The sequence below is a fragment of the Nanorana parkeri genome, unplaced genomic scaffold (assembly GCF_000935625.1).
Source record: "Nanorana parkeri isolate BGI_ZX_2015 unplaced genomic scaffold, ASM93562v1 scaffold778, whole genome shotgun sequence".
Lineage (NCBI taxonomy): Eukaryota > Metazoa > Chordata > Amphibia > Anura > Dicroglossidae > Nanorana > Nanorana parkeri.
Window position 1 is genome coordinate 193,125 of NW_017307046.1, and position 17,941 is coordinate 211,065.

Sequence of the window (17,941 nt, forward strand, 5' to 3'; positions counted from 1 at the left end):
TATTTATTTATTAGGGATGCACCGGTACTGGTATCAGTGCCGATACCGAGTATTTGGGTGAGTACTCGTACTCGCCCAAATGCTCCGATACTTACTCCGATACCGGAACTTCTGCTCAGATGAAGATTCCCCCCGACCAGCAGTGCTACGAGGGAGCATGGAGCCGGCTTTCTGGCCAATTAGAATCCTGATTGGCTAGGAAGGTGGCTTCACTTGTTGCTAGGCAGGCTGGCTACATACATGTGCAAAAAAAAGTTGAAGTAAGACTGCCACTCTGTTAGGTGCGTTGCCTAACTCTAAACTATCCAAATTTCCAGCTATAGGTCATGCTATTTATATCAAACAAAGAGCAGGCTCACCTGGAGGCAACCTTTCTAGTCTGTGTATGCACCATATCTAAAAAAGCAACAATGGCAGCTCTAAAAGAAAACATGGTAACTAATATAATTCATAGTGCCTTGGCAAACTAAAATTTCATTCAGTTAGAGTTCAGCTCTGCTTTAACCGAATAACAGGCTACAGGACACCACTGAATTGGCCACTGTGTTATCTATGTTCCAAATAATTTACTTTTTCAGCAATTTTGACCCCAGCTGGAAGTTGTAGTTTAATGACAGGGAAGTGTAGGTTACCCTTTTCACCTACTCCAATATAATACCAGAGTTAAAAGCACCGTGGGAAAAATAAACACGACCTTAAAGAAAAATCGGTCCTCTTTAGTGAACTTAATTATGTTGTTAAAATTGTTTCTTTTTTTTTTTGAAGATGAACCGAACAGCAATAATGAGTATGAGTGCTCTCTTCCTCCTAACCGGCTTCAAAGGTTAACCCTTTCCCTGTCACTTGAGAAACTGATAGACTAAACATTGCAATGTAATCTGGTGCCCAGTCATCTGGCGATTAAAGGGTGTGGTGGACATAGGCCCGAGGCAAAGTGTGTTTTCATTTCCCCTAATTATTTTCAAAGAGTGCTGATGTCAAAATGTGTAGCCTGTCTGAGGAGCTCCTAGAGGCCCGATTCCAACAACTGGCGTGCATTAGGATCACTTACTCAGGATGTTAGGTCTTGTTCAGTCAAATGTGCTGACGTCATGTCAAAGGTTCCAATAATGTGATCATGGCAGGTCAAGGTTATAAGATTTTGATGGCTTGGATGGAATATCTTTTTGCCAGAGACAGCAAGTGGCACAAGTGGGAACTTTCGTTGTGATCTGACCCTGAGGCAGACCTGACATATATGCTTTCGTGTTAACAGGTCGGTTGATACACTTGTGCATGCCTTTTGACACACATTGTCAACATGCATTGTACATACAGTTTGTGGGACATCCCATTCATTTCTAATGAGCCTCTACTGCATGTAAACATGGTATACAAGTCACTTGATGTTTTTTAGTGTGTTGGACCCCTTAAGGACCCAAGGGAAATTGAGGGCAGACCCAATGCAACGCTACATGTGTTAACAATCATTGCATGGGTTTAGTTTTGAAAAGTGTGAGGAAGAGTTAAAACCTCTTGTTTATCACTAATTGGGTCCTCATTGGGGAGAGTTCCCCCCCTCCAATAAATAAAGGAAACAGATGTCACAAGAGGAGAAAGACATGGAGGACTATAAGGATATTGTCTCCATGTTCCTGATAGCTATGTTACCTGCCAAAGAAGTTGTATTTCTGCCCATCCAGTTCTGAGATGTACTCACCTCTGCCAAACATTAAAGCTCTAACCATTACCATATTTTATCTATGTATTTAGCGGTTTGCCTGGAGTTCAGCCTTAACCCACATAGACACATTTTGTTGGCCAACGCATGTTGCATAGAATTACGTTCCTTCTCGAGCTTGAAAAAGAGGTATCATTCCTCGAAACGCGTTGCTCACTGCCTTTCCACCCCGGCACTACCCTCTTCCCATCACAGACCCGACTGATAGCTGACAACTCTCAGCCCACGGCACCCGTACACTACCCCAGCCTGCGCTGACAGTGACTGAGCAGCACGAGCCGCAGCCGCGGTCACAGCAGCTCTGCCTGCTCCTGACACCGCTGATTCTTTCCCACACCACTCAGCCCCTGGACTCACACAGCGGGCCACGGACTGAGTCCCCATTCCGGTGGTTGCTCCTTTTTTCCCCCCCTTTTCCTCCTCGCCCACAGCCTCCCCTCCCCGTGTGGATGCACATCCCCTGGCTCACCAGTTCCAGGCAGATACCACGGATGACCCGATCCTTTGCACTGGCCGTCCATCCTCTGGTCCCGCGAAACGAAATGTAAGTGCTTATTCCTTTTCCTCAGCTATCCTCCGGTTTTTTGCCCAGTGCACCCATTGTTACACCATTCTCCTGTCATTTTCCCTGGGTCTCCCGACCCGATCAGTTAGCCCACCTAGCGTTGCGCCCTTTTCAATTTTTTGGTTCAAGTTTTTAGAATTACGCTGGAGCCATTCAAAACAATGGAAAATCCATGTACATGTGGTAAAAGGTTTTACAAGTGACCACTGACTAAAAATATGTTTTGTTTCTGTTTTGACTTGTAGTCATCTTTAAAAATTGAAACGATTTATTTTATGGTCTGAAATTATGTTCTTTTCTAGGATATACTCTATTGCCACATTTTCCCAGCCTCCCCTCCCCCGACAGCTGTTCCAATACAGAAGTCATTAGAATGATGGATGATCTCCTGGTTTATGTAAGTCTTACAAGGTTGCTCTCTGTTACCTGGATGAGTGAACTTGTGTTTACTGCTGGCAGTTTATTATTAGTCAGCAGCAACTCTATGCATTCCGGAGGCCAGACACTAGGAGGTTTTAACTCAAACTTCAATTCACCTTCCATTTATATGATTAAAGCCCCCTAAATCGTGTTGCTTTGGGTATACACTTTGGGGAAAAAAACTTTGTTAAACAGTAGAATGAGGTAGAAAAAGTCCGTCTTTGTTTTACATTTTTTCTTGAACAGTCAATTAGCACTTGAAGTGGAACATTGGATAGGATGGAGAAGGGTTAGAATCCTTCGTCAGGTTTTTATTGTTAGGTAGATTCTCCTTCTCGGTTTGTCCTGGAGAACAGTTTAGAAAGTGATGGGAAATTAACTTTACAGTTGTCACCAGAAGAGGAGAGGGGAAAACTTCTGCTGGGGACGCCTAATCTGGTGACAACTGATTAAAAGGGGATTTTCCCCAAACGTTAGAGAAGTTTCATTTCACTTTCCATGAAGAAAATGACGAAAGATCACCCCAACAGGGCACAGGCAGCAAAAAAAAAACCCAGGCAGGACCCATTCATACCTCATTTATGCATGTTTTTGAAAGCAAAGCCCCTCCCCCCCCCAAAAAAAATAGCAGCACTTCTTTTGGGAAAAGCAGTGCACTGTATTGCAGATACATTGATATACATGAGTCATGGTGTGCGGATGTGCAAATACTGAATGTGCTAGGGTGTCATTTAGAATTAATGGTAACTCATGATGTTGCAATGGTACCTCATGTTAAAACAAGGATTGAAAACACAGGTTACCATGCACAGAAAGATGGGAATCCAGAGATCTCCCCTCCCGTCCTGTCTTGGTGACAGCGTTGTTTCTGGTCAAGTAAAGCTGGCCATACACGTATAATTATTTCTCATTCAGCCCCTAGGCTGAACAAGAGAAAATGGCTTGGTTCCCCAAAAACACCAAACAGTAACTGCGGATATTGGGTGCAGTCACTGTTTAACTGGAAAATTTCCACCCAGGACCTTTGGTGGTGATGACAGGGCCGATTACCGTTAGAATTTCTAAGAGAGTATGGCCAACTTAACTGAAGGGGTGAATAAGGCAATAAAAGGGAAATATTTAATCTCATTTCCTATCCTGGTGACATGGTGTTGTCCCTAAGAAAATAAAAAAGAACTGCTGGCTGCAGTAAGTAAACAGGAAATATTAATATATTATATAAATATATGGACCACCACCATGCAATTCCACCCATTTACATTTGAGCAGTGCATTTAAGGATGCGCATTAATGTGTTGCATGATGGTCCAAAATTAGACATGACCTTTTTTTGTGACTCAATGCACGGCAGCACACCACCATTTAAAATGAATGGCACCACATTGCGCCAATACACATAAAAGGTGTTACCGCAATGTTAAAATGTGTTACACCTGTAAGCAAAGAAAAGCTATGTCCCCACTGCTTCCTATAGACAGTTTTTATGGAAAATAACAGCTTTTATCAGATCATGGTACAGGAGTACAATTAGGGGATTCTCGTCAGATGTGGGTCGTGGCCTAGGTTTACCCATATCTTTGAAATAACAACAAACACACCTTTAGCAATGTTTACTAATGACAATTTACAAAAACATAATTCTAGATAATTGCCGGCTTTGTATTCTGTGCATACCTTATTTCTCTTTTCTTCCCCAGTCTTCTGACAGTGGCCATGTTTACTAAGGGCAGGATACTAGCTCTCCCTTTACTTCCAGAAAATCTGGCACATGTGACTAGACATGTGACTAGGACATGTGACCATGCACATCATCTCAGGGGAGGAAAATGCCTTTTCCTGAGATAAGATTCGCAGCAATCTAAGAGGCCAACCAGCAGTGCTCTGCTGATGTAACCTTCCCAGGATGCAACGCTTTGGCACTTACATTATTTTGCCAGAATTGGACCAGGAAGTAGATGAACTCCATTTGTAAGTAAATGAAAGTTGACAAGTTTGTTTAACTAATGAATGTAAGATGATTTTAAATCAGCATGCAGAGCTGCATGCTGCTGTGATTTTTTTGTGAGAGGGGGTGAAGGTCCGCTTTAAAAAAGGAAACTATAACTATGAACTATGACATACAGAGGAATAAGATTTGAATAGGGGGTGAGGAAACTAAATTTGGCCATACAAGGAACAAATGTTGGCCATTCCCTGCTGAATCGGACGCAATCTAATCTGTGGGTGGCCCTGTCAATTTTTGAAGGAACCACTTGGAAAATTGTTAGCCGAACAGTGACTGCAGCCAATAAACTGAAGTCACTGCTTGAGTATTCTGACAGCTGCGGGTGGCGGCTATAAAAAAGCTGACAGGGGAAATCGAATACATTTTCTTGATTGGAGAAAAGATAATAAACAAGAAAAATCTTACAGTATATAGCCAGCTCAGGGAACTAAACAGTGGACAAATATTGTCTAAAGAGTAATTAAATAAAACAGGTTTGAGAATAGAGTAAAAACTTCCATGTCTTAGCAGACAATAGCTCTCAGCCCCCATAAGCATTGTCCGTGCCAACGTCTACATGACAAGCTGACTAGCGGTACTGCAGAGATGAAATTGACACTGGCCAGTCCTATCTGAACATATAAGAAAAGTCTGACAACAGAAAGGCCAGGCAGCTGAATCATGACACAGCTATGGTGGAATTTCTGGAGAAAGCATAGGAAACAGGAAAGAGTACGGATGAAAATGTGTGGAAGAGATTAGCACAAAACATGACATTGAGGACTACTAAAAACGAGAGGCTCCTCCGTCTCGAACATGAAACGCCTCCTCTGGGAGCCAAGAACAAAAAGCTTGCTAGCCGTGCAGAGAAGTGGAAAATAATATCAGAGTTAAGTGGGATCATGGTGGGCTGAGAAGGAGCCTTCGTGTTTAAAATCTTATCAGTGATCAAGAACAATGACCGAAGGAATTATAGGAGGAACAACGTGACATAGTTTATTCTGCAGCAATAATATCCATGGCATAAAAAAATAGCTAGACGGATAACCATAGCACTAAACCTTTGTTCTGACTTCCTGTGTGCTGAAAAAAAAATGAATGGGAATGAATTTTATAAGATGGATTGTACACAATTAGCACTGTGATAATATTGGAGAAGATTGGTTTTAGCAAAATTGTGTTGCCCATAGCAATCATATTTTCTTTTGCTTTTTTCCAGAGCGGTATGTCAGCAGGTTGCTGATTGGTTGCTATGGGCAAGAGAGACTGTAAGAAATTTCATTAGGCTCATTGATAAAGAAGGCCCAGCAACACTGAGGAATAGTTGGCATGTAATCGTTTAATCTCTGATGCCACAAGGAAGACAGACTCAAAACTTCACTCGGCAACGATCCCTATGGCTACCCAGACCTTGTTTGGTTCCTCCACAACATAGAAAAACCCTTCACACAAATAGGGTCCATCCAAGGTGGAACATGATGCATAATGCCATTGTGGACCTAAGTTGTGTTGTGTAAAGACTTTTATTTGTAATAGTGGCTATGTACTGTCAGCATTAGGGCCCCCTAGAAAATAATGAATGTCCTTATTGTTTCAAGCAGGGGAGTAGATAAGGGGGGAAAGGGGGTAGTGTCCTGGTCCCATAATTGCATAAAGCACAGCTAAATTACCAAGGCCAGCAGTTAAAATACGTTCAAATCAAGTTTATTAAATTACCATAACACGGAACAAAACATCCGCCATCATACATACAACGGCCTTAAAAATCATTAAAAAATCATCATAGTAAATAGAATACAACTATATCCATACATCTACCTCAAAAGTTATACAATGCAATTATCACCGTCAACGTGTACTATTGATGGACCAGCCACACTAACACACTAACACATTAACATATAACGTTGGAACATAAAAAGGATGGGGAACACAGTGCACCAAAAAAAAAAAAAAAAGGGAGGGGGGGAGAGGGAGGGGATATGGAGAACTCAAAGAAGCTTACTTAATATCATACTAGTGCCTTTCTATAATCATTCTTAAAATAAAAAGACCCTATATCCAATAAAAAAAAATAAAAAATTGTTAAATCAGCAAAAGTGGTCACTAATACTGTAAAATTACAGTATTAATTGACGCAGTTCCACATTTCCCAGAGCTGCCTATACCGCTCACTGTGATCACAGTCCATAGCTACTAATTTATCCATATGTGCGATTTCGCTCAGACTATTCAGCCACTCCATAATAGGAGGGGCGCGGGCCGTCTTCCAGTGCCTCGCAATAGTCTGCCGTGCCGCAAAAAGGAAAAACCGTAAAACCGACTTTTTAGCTTTTGATATTGAATCCGGGAACAAAGACAGTAAAGTTAAGGTAGGTGTATTGCAAGTAGTCGTGGAATGTGCTTTATCATACAAAGCTAAGACCCTTGTCCAAAAGGCCTTTATCAGGGACAGGACCACCATATGTGTATATATGTACCTTCCGACATTTGGCATCTCCAACATGTCTGCGAAACCCAGCAGTTTAAGTAAAGTAAAAAAAACCAAAAAACTATTTTTAAACATAATATTACATTAAATAAATGTAAAAATAATAAAAACATGCGTGAGGTGCGCCTGCATACGAAAACGATGATCGCGCTACACATGTTGGGTATTGGGGCATTTAAGTGCATTTTTGGGTTTGGGTAAATGTTTGGGTTTGATAATAATTTGCGCTAATATTGTGCAGCATAAAAATTTGCAACTGCCGCCAGTTTATTCTACAGTGTCTTGGCATTCAGAAAATATATAATGTTTGGGTGGTTTGAAGTAAATTTTCAGGTCTAAAATGTGGATTATAACATGGGAACGAAACGAAGGCCTCGGTCATTAAGGGTTTAAACAAGGAGCAATTTCTGACTAATAAGTAACCATGGACACCAATTATCTTTTGGCTATGTGCAAGGGGGTGTTCTTCCCACTAACCAGCAATATAAGGGTCATTCTTCCCAATAACCACCAATTTAAGAACCATACTTCCCACTAAACCACCAGTGTGATGGGGGCCTTCTCCTGCTGAACATATATGTGAGAAAGCCCTTATGCCAATGGCCACCAATCTGAAAGATCCTTCGCACAGTAACCACCAATCTAAGGACGCCCATCTCCACTGACCACCATTGGAAGAGGCCCCGTCTCCACTGACCACCATTGTAATGGGACCCTTCTCTCAATTACCACCAAACTAAGGGGGTCCTTCCGCCACTGATCAATGATGTAAGATGACATTACACTGACCACTAATGTAAGGGCCACTTCACTGACCGCCAGTATTAGGGGTACTTTTCTACTGACCACCAATCTAAGCAGGCATTTCTCCACTGACCACCAAGTGACTCCCTCCCCTTCCTCCCACCTAACAGTGCTGGTGCTAGGCGACTGTGTAAGCTACAATTGGCGACTATACTATACTGTACTCTACAATACTATAATATGATGAAAGATGGAGTTCAGCTTTAAAGCAGTAAGAAGGTGAGCTTCTCCAGTTTGTATTTGGACAGCCAGAGACAAGTAGGATTTAGGCTTTCCATGCACTATAATGTGCCCCATGGAAGGCCCACTTTCTCCCTAAAACTCAATTTCTCATTATAATATTGTATGTTGGTAAAGGAAATGTGTGTATCCCAGGTCTGTCTGAGGTCTTCAAATGCCTATTGAGTTATTCATGTCCTTCTGAACTGGCCCCTTCACCTAATGGGCTTATAATGTCTGGGTCCCCCCCTCCCTCCCGGGCTAAACTTCCTCTATCACCAAGTCGTTACAAGTCTACCAATACAGGCTTTAAAACATTTTCCAGCTGTACCTTGTGGACTAGACATAGTAACAAGGCTAAAAGATGTGTGTTACTGTCAGGAGATTACGCAGGCGTATGATAGACAGAGGCTATGTCCAAATCCTGCAGTGAAAATGAAGCTTTGACATCCCCATTGTTTTGTAGCGGAAGGCAAGACAGCCCACTAACTAGAATGCAATAAAATGTTACAAAACGTCCAGAGTCACATTGTAAAGTGGGACCAGAATGGAGCCAATAAATAGTCTTCTACTAACAGGGATGTTTTAAATTAATGTGTTTTTGCTACAATGGGGTCTAAAAGCAGGCTCCATAACAAAAAGGAACAGAAAATCTTTATCACCCTGGGCCAAAATCTAAAGACAGAGAGACCTTGTAGGTGAGTTTTTAGTAAAGCTGAACCCTAGGCAGATATAAAAGATTCTTGCTAATGCAGATCTGTATTAATACATCAATAAATGTAAATGTAACTAGAATCAGCCTCTTACAGTCCTAATAAATCAGAGCTGGAGTGTAAAGCTGGCTATAAACTATGCAAATTTCGTCCGGTTCTTCAGTGCCTGGGTGGCACTGTGGGCACGCTTTCGGCTGGCATCCTTCGATCAGCTGATCGAAGAAGCTGGTTGGATAACTTTCGTATGAACAGATTCAGCTGCCGGCTCTGTCCAGGTATTCTGACAGCAGCTACCTTTAAGCAGCGGAAGACTCCTCAATCGACACTGGTAAACGTTGATGGAGGAACCTGGTATATTTTCTTCATTCAGCCAGCAGGTTGAACAAAGAAAATATCACAGCATATGGCTAGATTAAGAGGAAAATGCAGTGCAAGGATCCAATCGGTTGTGCTGACAAGAAGCATACTAATAGAAGGAGAATGTAAATCAAAGGGTTAATACCTTTGCAGACCTCCTGACACCAAGAATGGGATTATGTAACTAGAACAGAGTGGTTCCACAACTTTTATACCTCCCATCCTGTTCTTGGATGATCAATATCTGCCTTAAGACATTCAAGTCCAGATGCATGTGACTAACTACTACTAGCTATGTCTAATCAGAAGTATTGTACTGTACAGTATGGACTTATCTGCAGATTGAGAAACTAAACTAATATTGGGTCCAGTGCTACTTACCCCTACCTTTAGAAATTAAACTCTGACAGAGGTTCTCATCCATCCCCCACTCTATCCAAAACAAAACAAAAATGGATTCACCTAAGCTTTATTCTTTTGCCCCCCTCCTCTTAATCTCACAGAGCTCACCCTTCTCCTCTGCAGATGCATACTTACGGAGATTGGGTGCCCTGGGCTGCTGGCCACGTCTGTGCAGTAGAGCCCCATGGTCTTCTATGGGGCTCATCTACCTCCACCTTCCAAACGGTTCCTATGCACATGTATGTGGGGCGGGGGCTTTAAAAAAAATGTTTAATTGATTTTATTAATTTAACTTAACGTCATTGCTATCACATATGGGGCTGACAACCCCCCTGTGATAGCACAGAGGAATTGGCATGTTTTCTTTAATGAGACATTGAGGTACTGGGTGGGGGTGATTCCTAATGTCTCCCCTACATTCTGATGAAGCTAATCAAGGACAGATTGTGCTTGATTAGCATCTTTCCTAGCCAGAGTGGTGAATATTGGCTTTAAGACTAAACTTCCTTCAATCAATGCGGGGGCTATCAGTGCTTGTTCTCTGCTCTCCCCGCTCATTCCAGCCATGTATGTCCCCAGCACCGAAGAGCTAAGCCCGAGATACATGGCAGGGGGGCACACCTTCTGCAGAATGTGGAAGTGATTGTAAAACTGCTCAGTTACCTGAATCACTTCTAACAGAAAACTATAGCAACATGAAGTCTGTTTGCATGTCACTGCTGCCCCCAATGTATGTCTTAAGTCAGTGGCCGAAAAAGGCTTTAATAGCTACTGAGGGTTGCGGAAGCTTTTTTTTTTTTTTTTTTACTATCCTGGATCTGTTTTTGTGCCAATAAATGGCCCTTCATTAGTCTAATTTTTTAATTTTTCTTTTATAACCCCTAAAACTACAGTGTCCAAATAACAATCAAATACCCAAACAAGAAATGAAACACAAATACAACAAGTACTATATTAAAAAAGAAAAAAAAAATCACAGATGACAAAATTAAGAATTTTGCCAAAGTCCATACCCTCAGTTCTAGTCTAGAGTGTTTTCATTCTAGATACACAGATTGCATGGTGAACTTCATGTTTCAGCTGTTTATAGAGCATGTAGCTTAGAGAATAATACACTTTTCACTCTTTGTTATTATCTTCAGACAACCTTTATAGCCTTAGATAACAAGAACAGCCTAAATGCCATGAACCATTCCAGGCTGAAAGGGCAGCAATGAACCCCGAGAGGAAGACAGAAGTCGAAAAAGTGTTTCCAGCCGGGTCAGAGCCGGCAGCACCAGGAAATACGGTCATGAATACAGAGAGAAGAGAATTACAAATTGGTCTCTATTCAGGGTCGGGGATATTTTCCACTTCTATAGGGGAAATTTATTCCTTCACTGCTGCTGTGAGGGAGAGCAGAGCATTAATATATTTAGCCCTGCAACTCCAGAGCTCCTGAGTACCAGGGCTGTAATGTTGGGGCCTTAACAGAAGGCTTCAAAGAGTCCTTGCTAACGATGCTGCATGGAAAAGCAGCCGTAGGCACTGGGTTGCGAGGGGCCACCAAGGGACTGGCAAGCTTTTTGAACACATAAACGTCTAAATGTTTTGAAAGATAAACCCCATCAAAAATAGATATAAGAGAGTTGTCAGAAGGTCCTTTCCTTTGTAGATTAGATAAGCATGCCTTGCATATGATTTGTAAGTATGTAAGAAAAATAAATGGCTAAATGTTAGGCTAGGTTTGTTTCAAAAATCTTGAGCTGGTTTTACAGGTTAGGATAATCAGGTAAACAAATATGACGTTATGTACACAATACACATCCAAAGGACCAAAGTGTGAAGAAATACAGGGTTTACTTACTGCCAACTTCTACTTGGATGATATCAGATGATGATCCTGCTTCATTAGAGGCCAAACAAGTGTATTCCCCAGCATCCTCTTCTGCCACTTCCTGTAATGTCAGAGTCCCACCATGGGAGCCGCTAATAAGTCCTGTTACTTCCTTGTCACCTGAAATTATACAACAACCATTAAAAATTCAGCAATAGCCTAACATACATGTAATGGCTGCCTATTATTAAGTCATTGAAGTTTTATCATGGCGTGAGCATAGCAGCCTTTTGATTTCTCTTGCAAAGGGGTGGAATAGCAATGGCCACTAGATTTGAGCTTCCCTTTTGGTGCATGTCATATGTCACTACCTGGGTATTTACCTAAGCAACAACCAAGAGATCACCCCCGTTGCTTTAGCAATGGGAGAATCTGATGGTTTGTGTGTGTGTTGGCTTGCATGGCACCTCGAACACTCAACCGTTGCAGTGGTGCATGCGCAATATCTTCTGAGCCATTTTGTCTGCTGAAGGCAGAGAGGGAGAGAGAGAGGTGGATTGAGCAGCTCCAAGGCTGTCAAGTTAGACAGCTGATCACACATGCTCAGGGTGTAGATGGCACGAATACTGAGCAGCAGGCTGTGTGGTTGGGTTCCCCTGCAAAAGAAAGCAAGAGGTTGTTTGACAAGGTTGTGTCACTGGCACAAAATCAACCCTGGTGGTGGCTCCTGGAGGTCAATATGATCATCAGAGATTTTCAATCACTTTCTGTTCTGGGGACAATGTTTTACCAAACAGGAAGCGAGGGAAAATCTGCAACAGGAATACAGACAATATCAAAACGCTCACAGGGCTTCTAGCATGCCCCTACTTAACTTTAAATGTGTCACTTACCTTTGTACCATATGACCAGCGGCTTAGGGAGCCCCTCTGTGCTACATTTTAAAACGGCGTCCTCTCCTACGGGCACTTGCAGTGAAGGCTTTACAGCAGTGGCTTTAGGACGTTCTGCCAAATATAAGTGCCAGGATTAATCCAATGTTCTTTTTAAAAATCCATCCAATCAGATGGCTCCAAAGCCAAACACTTACCAGTATATATTAGAGTTACTGACTGCTCATCTGTCCCTAAACCATTGGAAGCCACACAGCTGTAATTCCCAGAATCCTCCTGGCTTGCATCTCTAATCAGCAGGATGTTACCATCAATGATTGTGTGTCTGTGTTACAGGGAATAAACAGAGAAGACTTTTAAAGTATGGTTCCTTTTCTTTTAATGCAGTTCTCTTGGTCAATTCGATGCCCCCACTCCCAAGGATTTATTTATTTATTAATACAAAGCACATTCTAGGAGGATAATTCTGTATTCAAAAATAGTGATAAAAATATATTAGTGTGAAGCAAAGTGTATTCCTCTAGCACCAAGACATTTGCAGCTTTCTTGGCAACAGCACAGTGAATGTTCTTTGTAGAGCTTCTAAAAGAGAGCTCATAAACTGTGCCAGATCTACAGTATGTTCTCTTATTTCTCTCTACACATTTAATTATGTATCCATATAACAGTTCTTCAAGGGAATGTACTATCTTATATTTTTAGATAAACATATTAACATGTAAATAACAGAAATCAGATCAATATGTGTTAAGGTTTCCAATCTTGCTGCTATGCACAAGTTGTAACTATATGTAAATCACAGCAGTCATATTTGTTCATCACATACACAGGCTCTGGTTCCTACTTTGCAGTACTACTGCTCTTTCTCACATTTAAAATCTGTGAGACGGCCCACTGCCTACAAATGGACTCCCTGTATGGTTGATATTTTAAATTTCCGGTTATTTAGAGATACATTTATGGCACTGGGAGCTCCCTCTATTAGCTAATCTACAAACCTCGTATTTATTATTATTTATTTATTTAATGCAATGACGAAATATGGAAGAGCAACCTTATAAAAATGGGCAAATTATGTTAAGAATTGCTTTAAAGAAAACCTTCACTTTGTCCATGCAAGGCAAAGCAACACGTTCACATAATGGAGGCTTCTGCAGCAGCACATACTAACCTTCTCTTTGGTTCTCCTCCACTGGCTGCCAGGAATAAGGAGATATGGCTTGTTCTTCTGGGTATGGAAATCATGTGTCTCAATCATCTTCCCTCCATGTGAAAGTGCTCGTGCTGGGCAATTGGCCACTTGGGCATTATCACCAGCGCTGTCACATGACGTCTCAAGCCTTTGTTTTTAGTCCTTGTATGCTTCAACTAGCTCCAATTTGGATCAATTTAGAACATTCAAAGGGCTACCCTGCCCGGGATGACCCAAGCCCTACGCGTGTGCATGGGAGTTGGTTCATTTTAGCACCCAAGGCTAAATGGACACAGTCATGATTGTGCACCGCCTCAGTACACAATCTAAAGAATGTTATTTCCGCTGTCTGACACAAAGCTAGTAACTAAAATGAGGGTCTGTTAATCTTTATATAAAATATAATCATAAAATATGGAAAAGCAAATAGGCAAATATGTATAACTCACAAAAATCACTTCCAGGTAAATGTAACAATAACAACTCAGCATAAGTGCTCACTCAAAATACACTTCAGATTCCATTTAAATTGTAAAAAATAAAATCTGGTATACAGTATGCAAATTGGAACCTGTGAAATAATATGATGAATCCCAAACCAGACAATCAACATTTTATTTTCATTTTCTTGGTTTCCTTTTAGTGATTGGCTGCTGTGTGATGAGACATTTTCTCTCTGCCCACTCATTCGAATATACTTCATTCCTTATAAGCATACGCTACATTGTGGTAATTTGCCTGTGACATACTTGCTGTCATTGGTGAGGAAGGTATTGCCATGCTTCCAGGTAATCTGAGGTTTGGGGTACCCTGATACATCACACTGTATCCTCACCTCCCCTCCGTGAGACAGTTGCCTGGAATTGGACTCAATCTGTATATGTGGAGGCTCTAAAACACAGCATATGGGTTACACACATTAATATTTCTGGATATAATATATGATAATTAATGCATACGAAGGTTAAAGTTTTCCATATTTTCGGAGTCAAGCTGAAATGAGTGCAGTCCCAGGTGCCTTTCAAGTGATCAGTACAGGTGTAAGTAAACGCAGTAAGTGTAAATTACAGTTTATTCAGATGCCTCTTCCTCTATGCTATGCAGCCTCATTTCAGCCTGACACCAGTTGTGCTATAATATAGAAATAGTTTTTTTTTACATACTCTATATTATATTATAAAATATTGTGGCTAATTGTAGCAATAGATGTCCTTTTGCTCACTGTTAAATTCATTGATTAACTTTTAATACTTGTAATTGTTGAGAAATCTCATTTGTGAAAGAGTCTAACAGTAATACTGATATCAGAAAGATTATAGATTTCACAGTTAACGGGTCTGTCTGTCCAAAAGTGGGTATCTTGATTATAGGTGCACTGATCAGTCCCCAGACTTCTTATAAGCCATGGATATTCCAACAGTGAGATCTTGCCGACTCTCTTCCTGTCTCCCTCGAAGTTTGGAGTGCCTCTGGCAAACTTTGTATGTTAAGGCTCCTCCTGTTACATTTTTACAATATGTAATAAAAAATAAATCCAGGGAGTGGGGGGGAGCTGGAGCCCTCAAAATGGGTACAGCAGGTGAGCAGACCCAGGAACTCAGTGCAGAGATCTCACCAATAGAGTCGCCAAAATATATTTTTAACAAAAACTATCAGGTGGTTTAACTTTACGGTATCTACCAAAACCTAATATATTAGTTTTGGGTGGGCTGATCCTTGAAGGTACCTACAAACCTTAAATTGCAGTTGGCCATGCATGCAAATACTGGCTACTGATATATATAGATTAGCTTACAAACATCTACATTTGCATTGGACAAGCTGTCATACTGTATTTGTGCATGTAGAGTTGAGAGGAGAAACAGTGCAAGCGCTGCTGTGTTAGGCAAAAAGCAAACGTGATTGGCCAAGAAAACCCATCCCAGCTGATCAATTGTTTCCCCATGCAACCTCAGGCAGGGTGTATGAATAATCATTCCCTGGCCTGACTGTAATTGGTTGGAATGGGCAAATGTTTTATTTTATCTGTAGGTACTGTAATGTTGGTCTTCGGCAGCAGGTGGATGTGCAGACATAATTCAACCACCCTCAGAAAAGCAAAACTGGCGAATGCTGCAGAAGGCTCCATATACTGGCTAGGTTGGCTCTGCAAGCTTATATCAGTGAAGACAAGAGTTGGGGAGCAGCACAAACAGGGTTGCCAGAGCCACACATTTATCCCCAGGAACTGCCATCTTCCCACCACCATAGACATGGAATCCTGACAATAATCTCAGGTCTTTGGGGTCCTTCAGCAGAATATAATTGGCTGATGTCATGTAGAGCAATTTGTTTCAGACACTGCTATACAAGAGCCCCAAGGAAATCGGCACACATTCCTAAAAGTCACATGATCCTAAAACACCAGCACGCCAAATACAAAGTTCTTACTCTGTACTGAAAGCCAGACACTGGCTGTTGTGGTGCCATGACTGTTCCTAGCAGTACACAGGTACCTCCCGGCATCTCCAGGCTGAACATTGTGAATCTGCAGTGATGAGTTAGGCAGGATCCACAGCCGACCCTCTTTCAGCGCCTTGCCATCGTGCTGCCAGGTAAGGTTGTAGCGGACATCTCCTAGCACGTGGCAGGACAGGACTGCCACTTCGCCAAGTGAAACCGTGACATTATGGTGGAGTGAGATTGTGGGAGGAGGATCTGCAAAAAGAAGAACAGCTACAGTTCTACAATATGCACTGAATTACACAAATAAAGAAAAAAAATAAAATTATAGATGATCCCATTGGTGGGACATGGTAAAGTATATATAATTTAAAAACATAATTAAAAATGTAATTAAAAAGGAGCAAAACTGATCAAATTATGTCAATAATCTAATCAATGTGTGTTAATAAACCTTGTCTCTGTCTATAGTTAATAATTATTTATGAGGAAAGCCATATCTGCTAGTTACATATACAAGTTTTGCTTCCTGCACTGCAGTGCTACACAACAGTTGTGCTTTACTGCTCCTGGCAATGAGTCAGACTTTTTTTTAAAGCAACACCCTTTCTTTTACTGTTAATATCTCAAGATTGGAGGCAACAATATTGTAAACGGAGTGTTCCTTCTATCGACACATCTCTAAATTTAAGGTGATGACAAATATATGGAAGAGCCACCATTTAAAAATGTCACAACAAAATTATGTTTAAACCCAAGAACAAAAATGCTATATATTGCAGCTTACAAATCATTAAATGTGGTGGGTACATTACTTTTCTTTTTTCAGGCTAAGTGGCACTTTCTGGAATTACAGAAAAATATTTGTTCATTTTCATAACTTTCTGTGCCCTGAACTTACTAATGTTATCAGCCTTCCCAGCTATCTTATGTAAACTACAGAATACCTCCCCTCTGTGTTATGGAAATTATTATTATTATACAGGATTTATATAGCGACAACAGTTTGCGCAGCGCTTAATGAGGAGGTGTTGGTAGTCCAAATCAGGACTGCAGACTTGGGTGAAAATACTGCTTCTCCATAGATACAGCACAGAGAGTGTTGTCACCCTAGCAGTGGCGACTCTAGGAACAATATATAGGGGGGGGCACATAAGATACCACAGTCAAATCTGGGGGGGCACTAATAATTTTCATTAAACTTAATTTTTTTATTGTTTTACATTTTTACTTTGTATTTATTTAACTTTATTTTATTTATTTTTTAAACATATTTTTTACTTCTTATTAATTTAACTTTTTTTAACTTTTTTTAATTTGTTTATTTTATTTATTTTTTCTTTTCTTTTTTTTACTTCATTGCTGGGAGCAACAGCCAGCCTGCTATTGGATATTTCAAATTGCAATAGCCAATAACAGGCTGGCTACTGCACCCACCCACTGCTAATTTTTTCTTAAACTTAATTTTTTTATTGTTTTACATTTTTACTTTGTATTTATTTAACTTTATTTTATTTATTTTTTAAACATATTTTTTACTTCTTATTAATTTAACTTTAATTTGTCCCCACTGACACAGATCACTACAGCCTGTAGGGAGAAACCGCTGACAGTCTGTGAGGCCACAGATGGGAGAACCCCTGTCCCAGCAGATAACAGTGTGATAACCGGCCCGGGTACAGTTATCTGCAGGGACAGGGATTCCATTTCTCTTGCCTTGCGCTAGCGCCGGGACTGCCGCCACTGTAAGCGGGGGGGATTGCCCTTTAAAAACTACCCTTCACCCAGGACATGAATTCTGATTGGTCACTATTAGGGATGCACCGATACAGGTTTTTCGGTATCGAGTACGAATACCAATACCGGAAGTCCTATTAAGGAAGCCAGGTGGCAGGTAATGACTCACCACCTGGCTTCCTGATT

At 41.1% G+C, this 17,941-nt stretch overlaps 1 protein-coding gene across 1 annotated transcript in view; it reads right to left on the bottom strand.

Moving 5' to 3' along the window:
* HMCN2 (hemicentin 2) overlaps positions 1 to 17,941 on the bottom strand; it is a 196,004-nt gene that overhangs the window by 129,583 nt on the left and 48,480 nt on the right. Inside the window, exons 11-15 of the mRNA XM_018564746.1 lie at positions 16,007 to 16,273; positions 14,326 to 14,467; positions 12,582 to 12,709; positions 12,385 to 12,498; positions 11,522 to 11,671 (exon numbers count right to left, since the gene is read on the bottom strand). Coding sequence (XP_018420248.1) covers positions 11,522 to 11,671; positions 12,385 to 12,498; positions 12,582 to 12,709; positions 14,326 to 14,467; positions 16,007 to 16,273 — 801 coding nt within the window. The remainder of the gene's footprint in view (positions 1 to 11,521; positions 11,672 to 12,384; positions 12,499 to 12,581; positions 12,710 to 14,325; positions 14,468 to 16,006; positions 16,274 to 17,941) is intronic.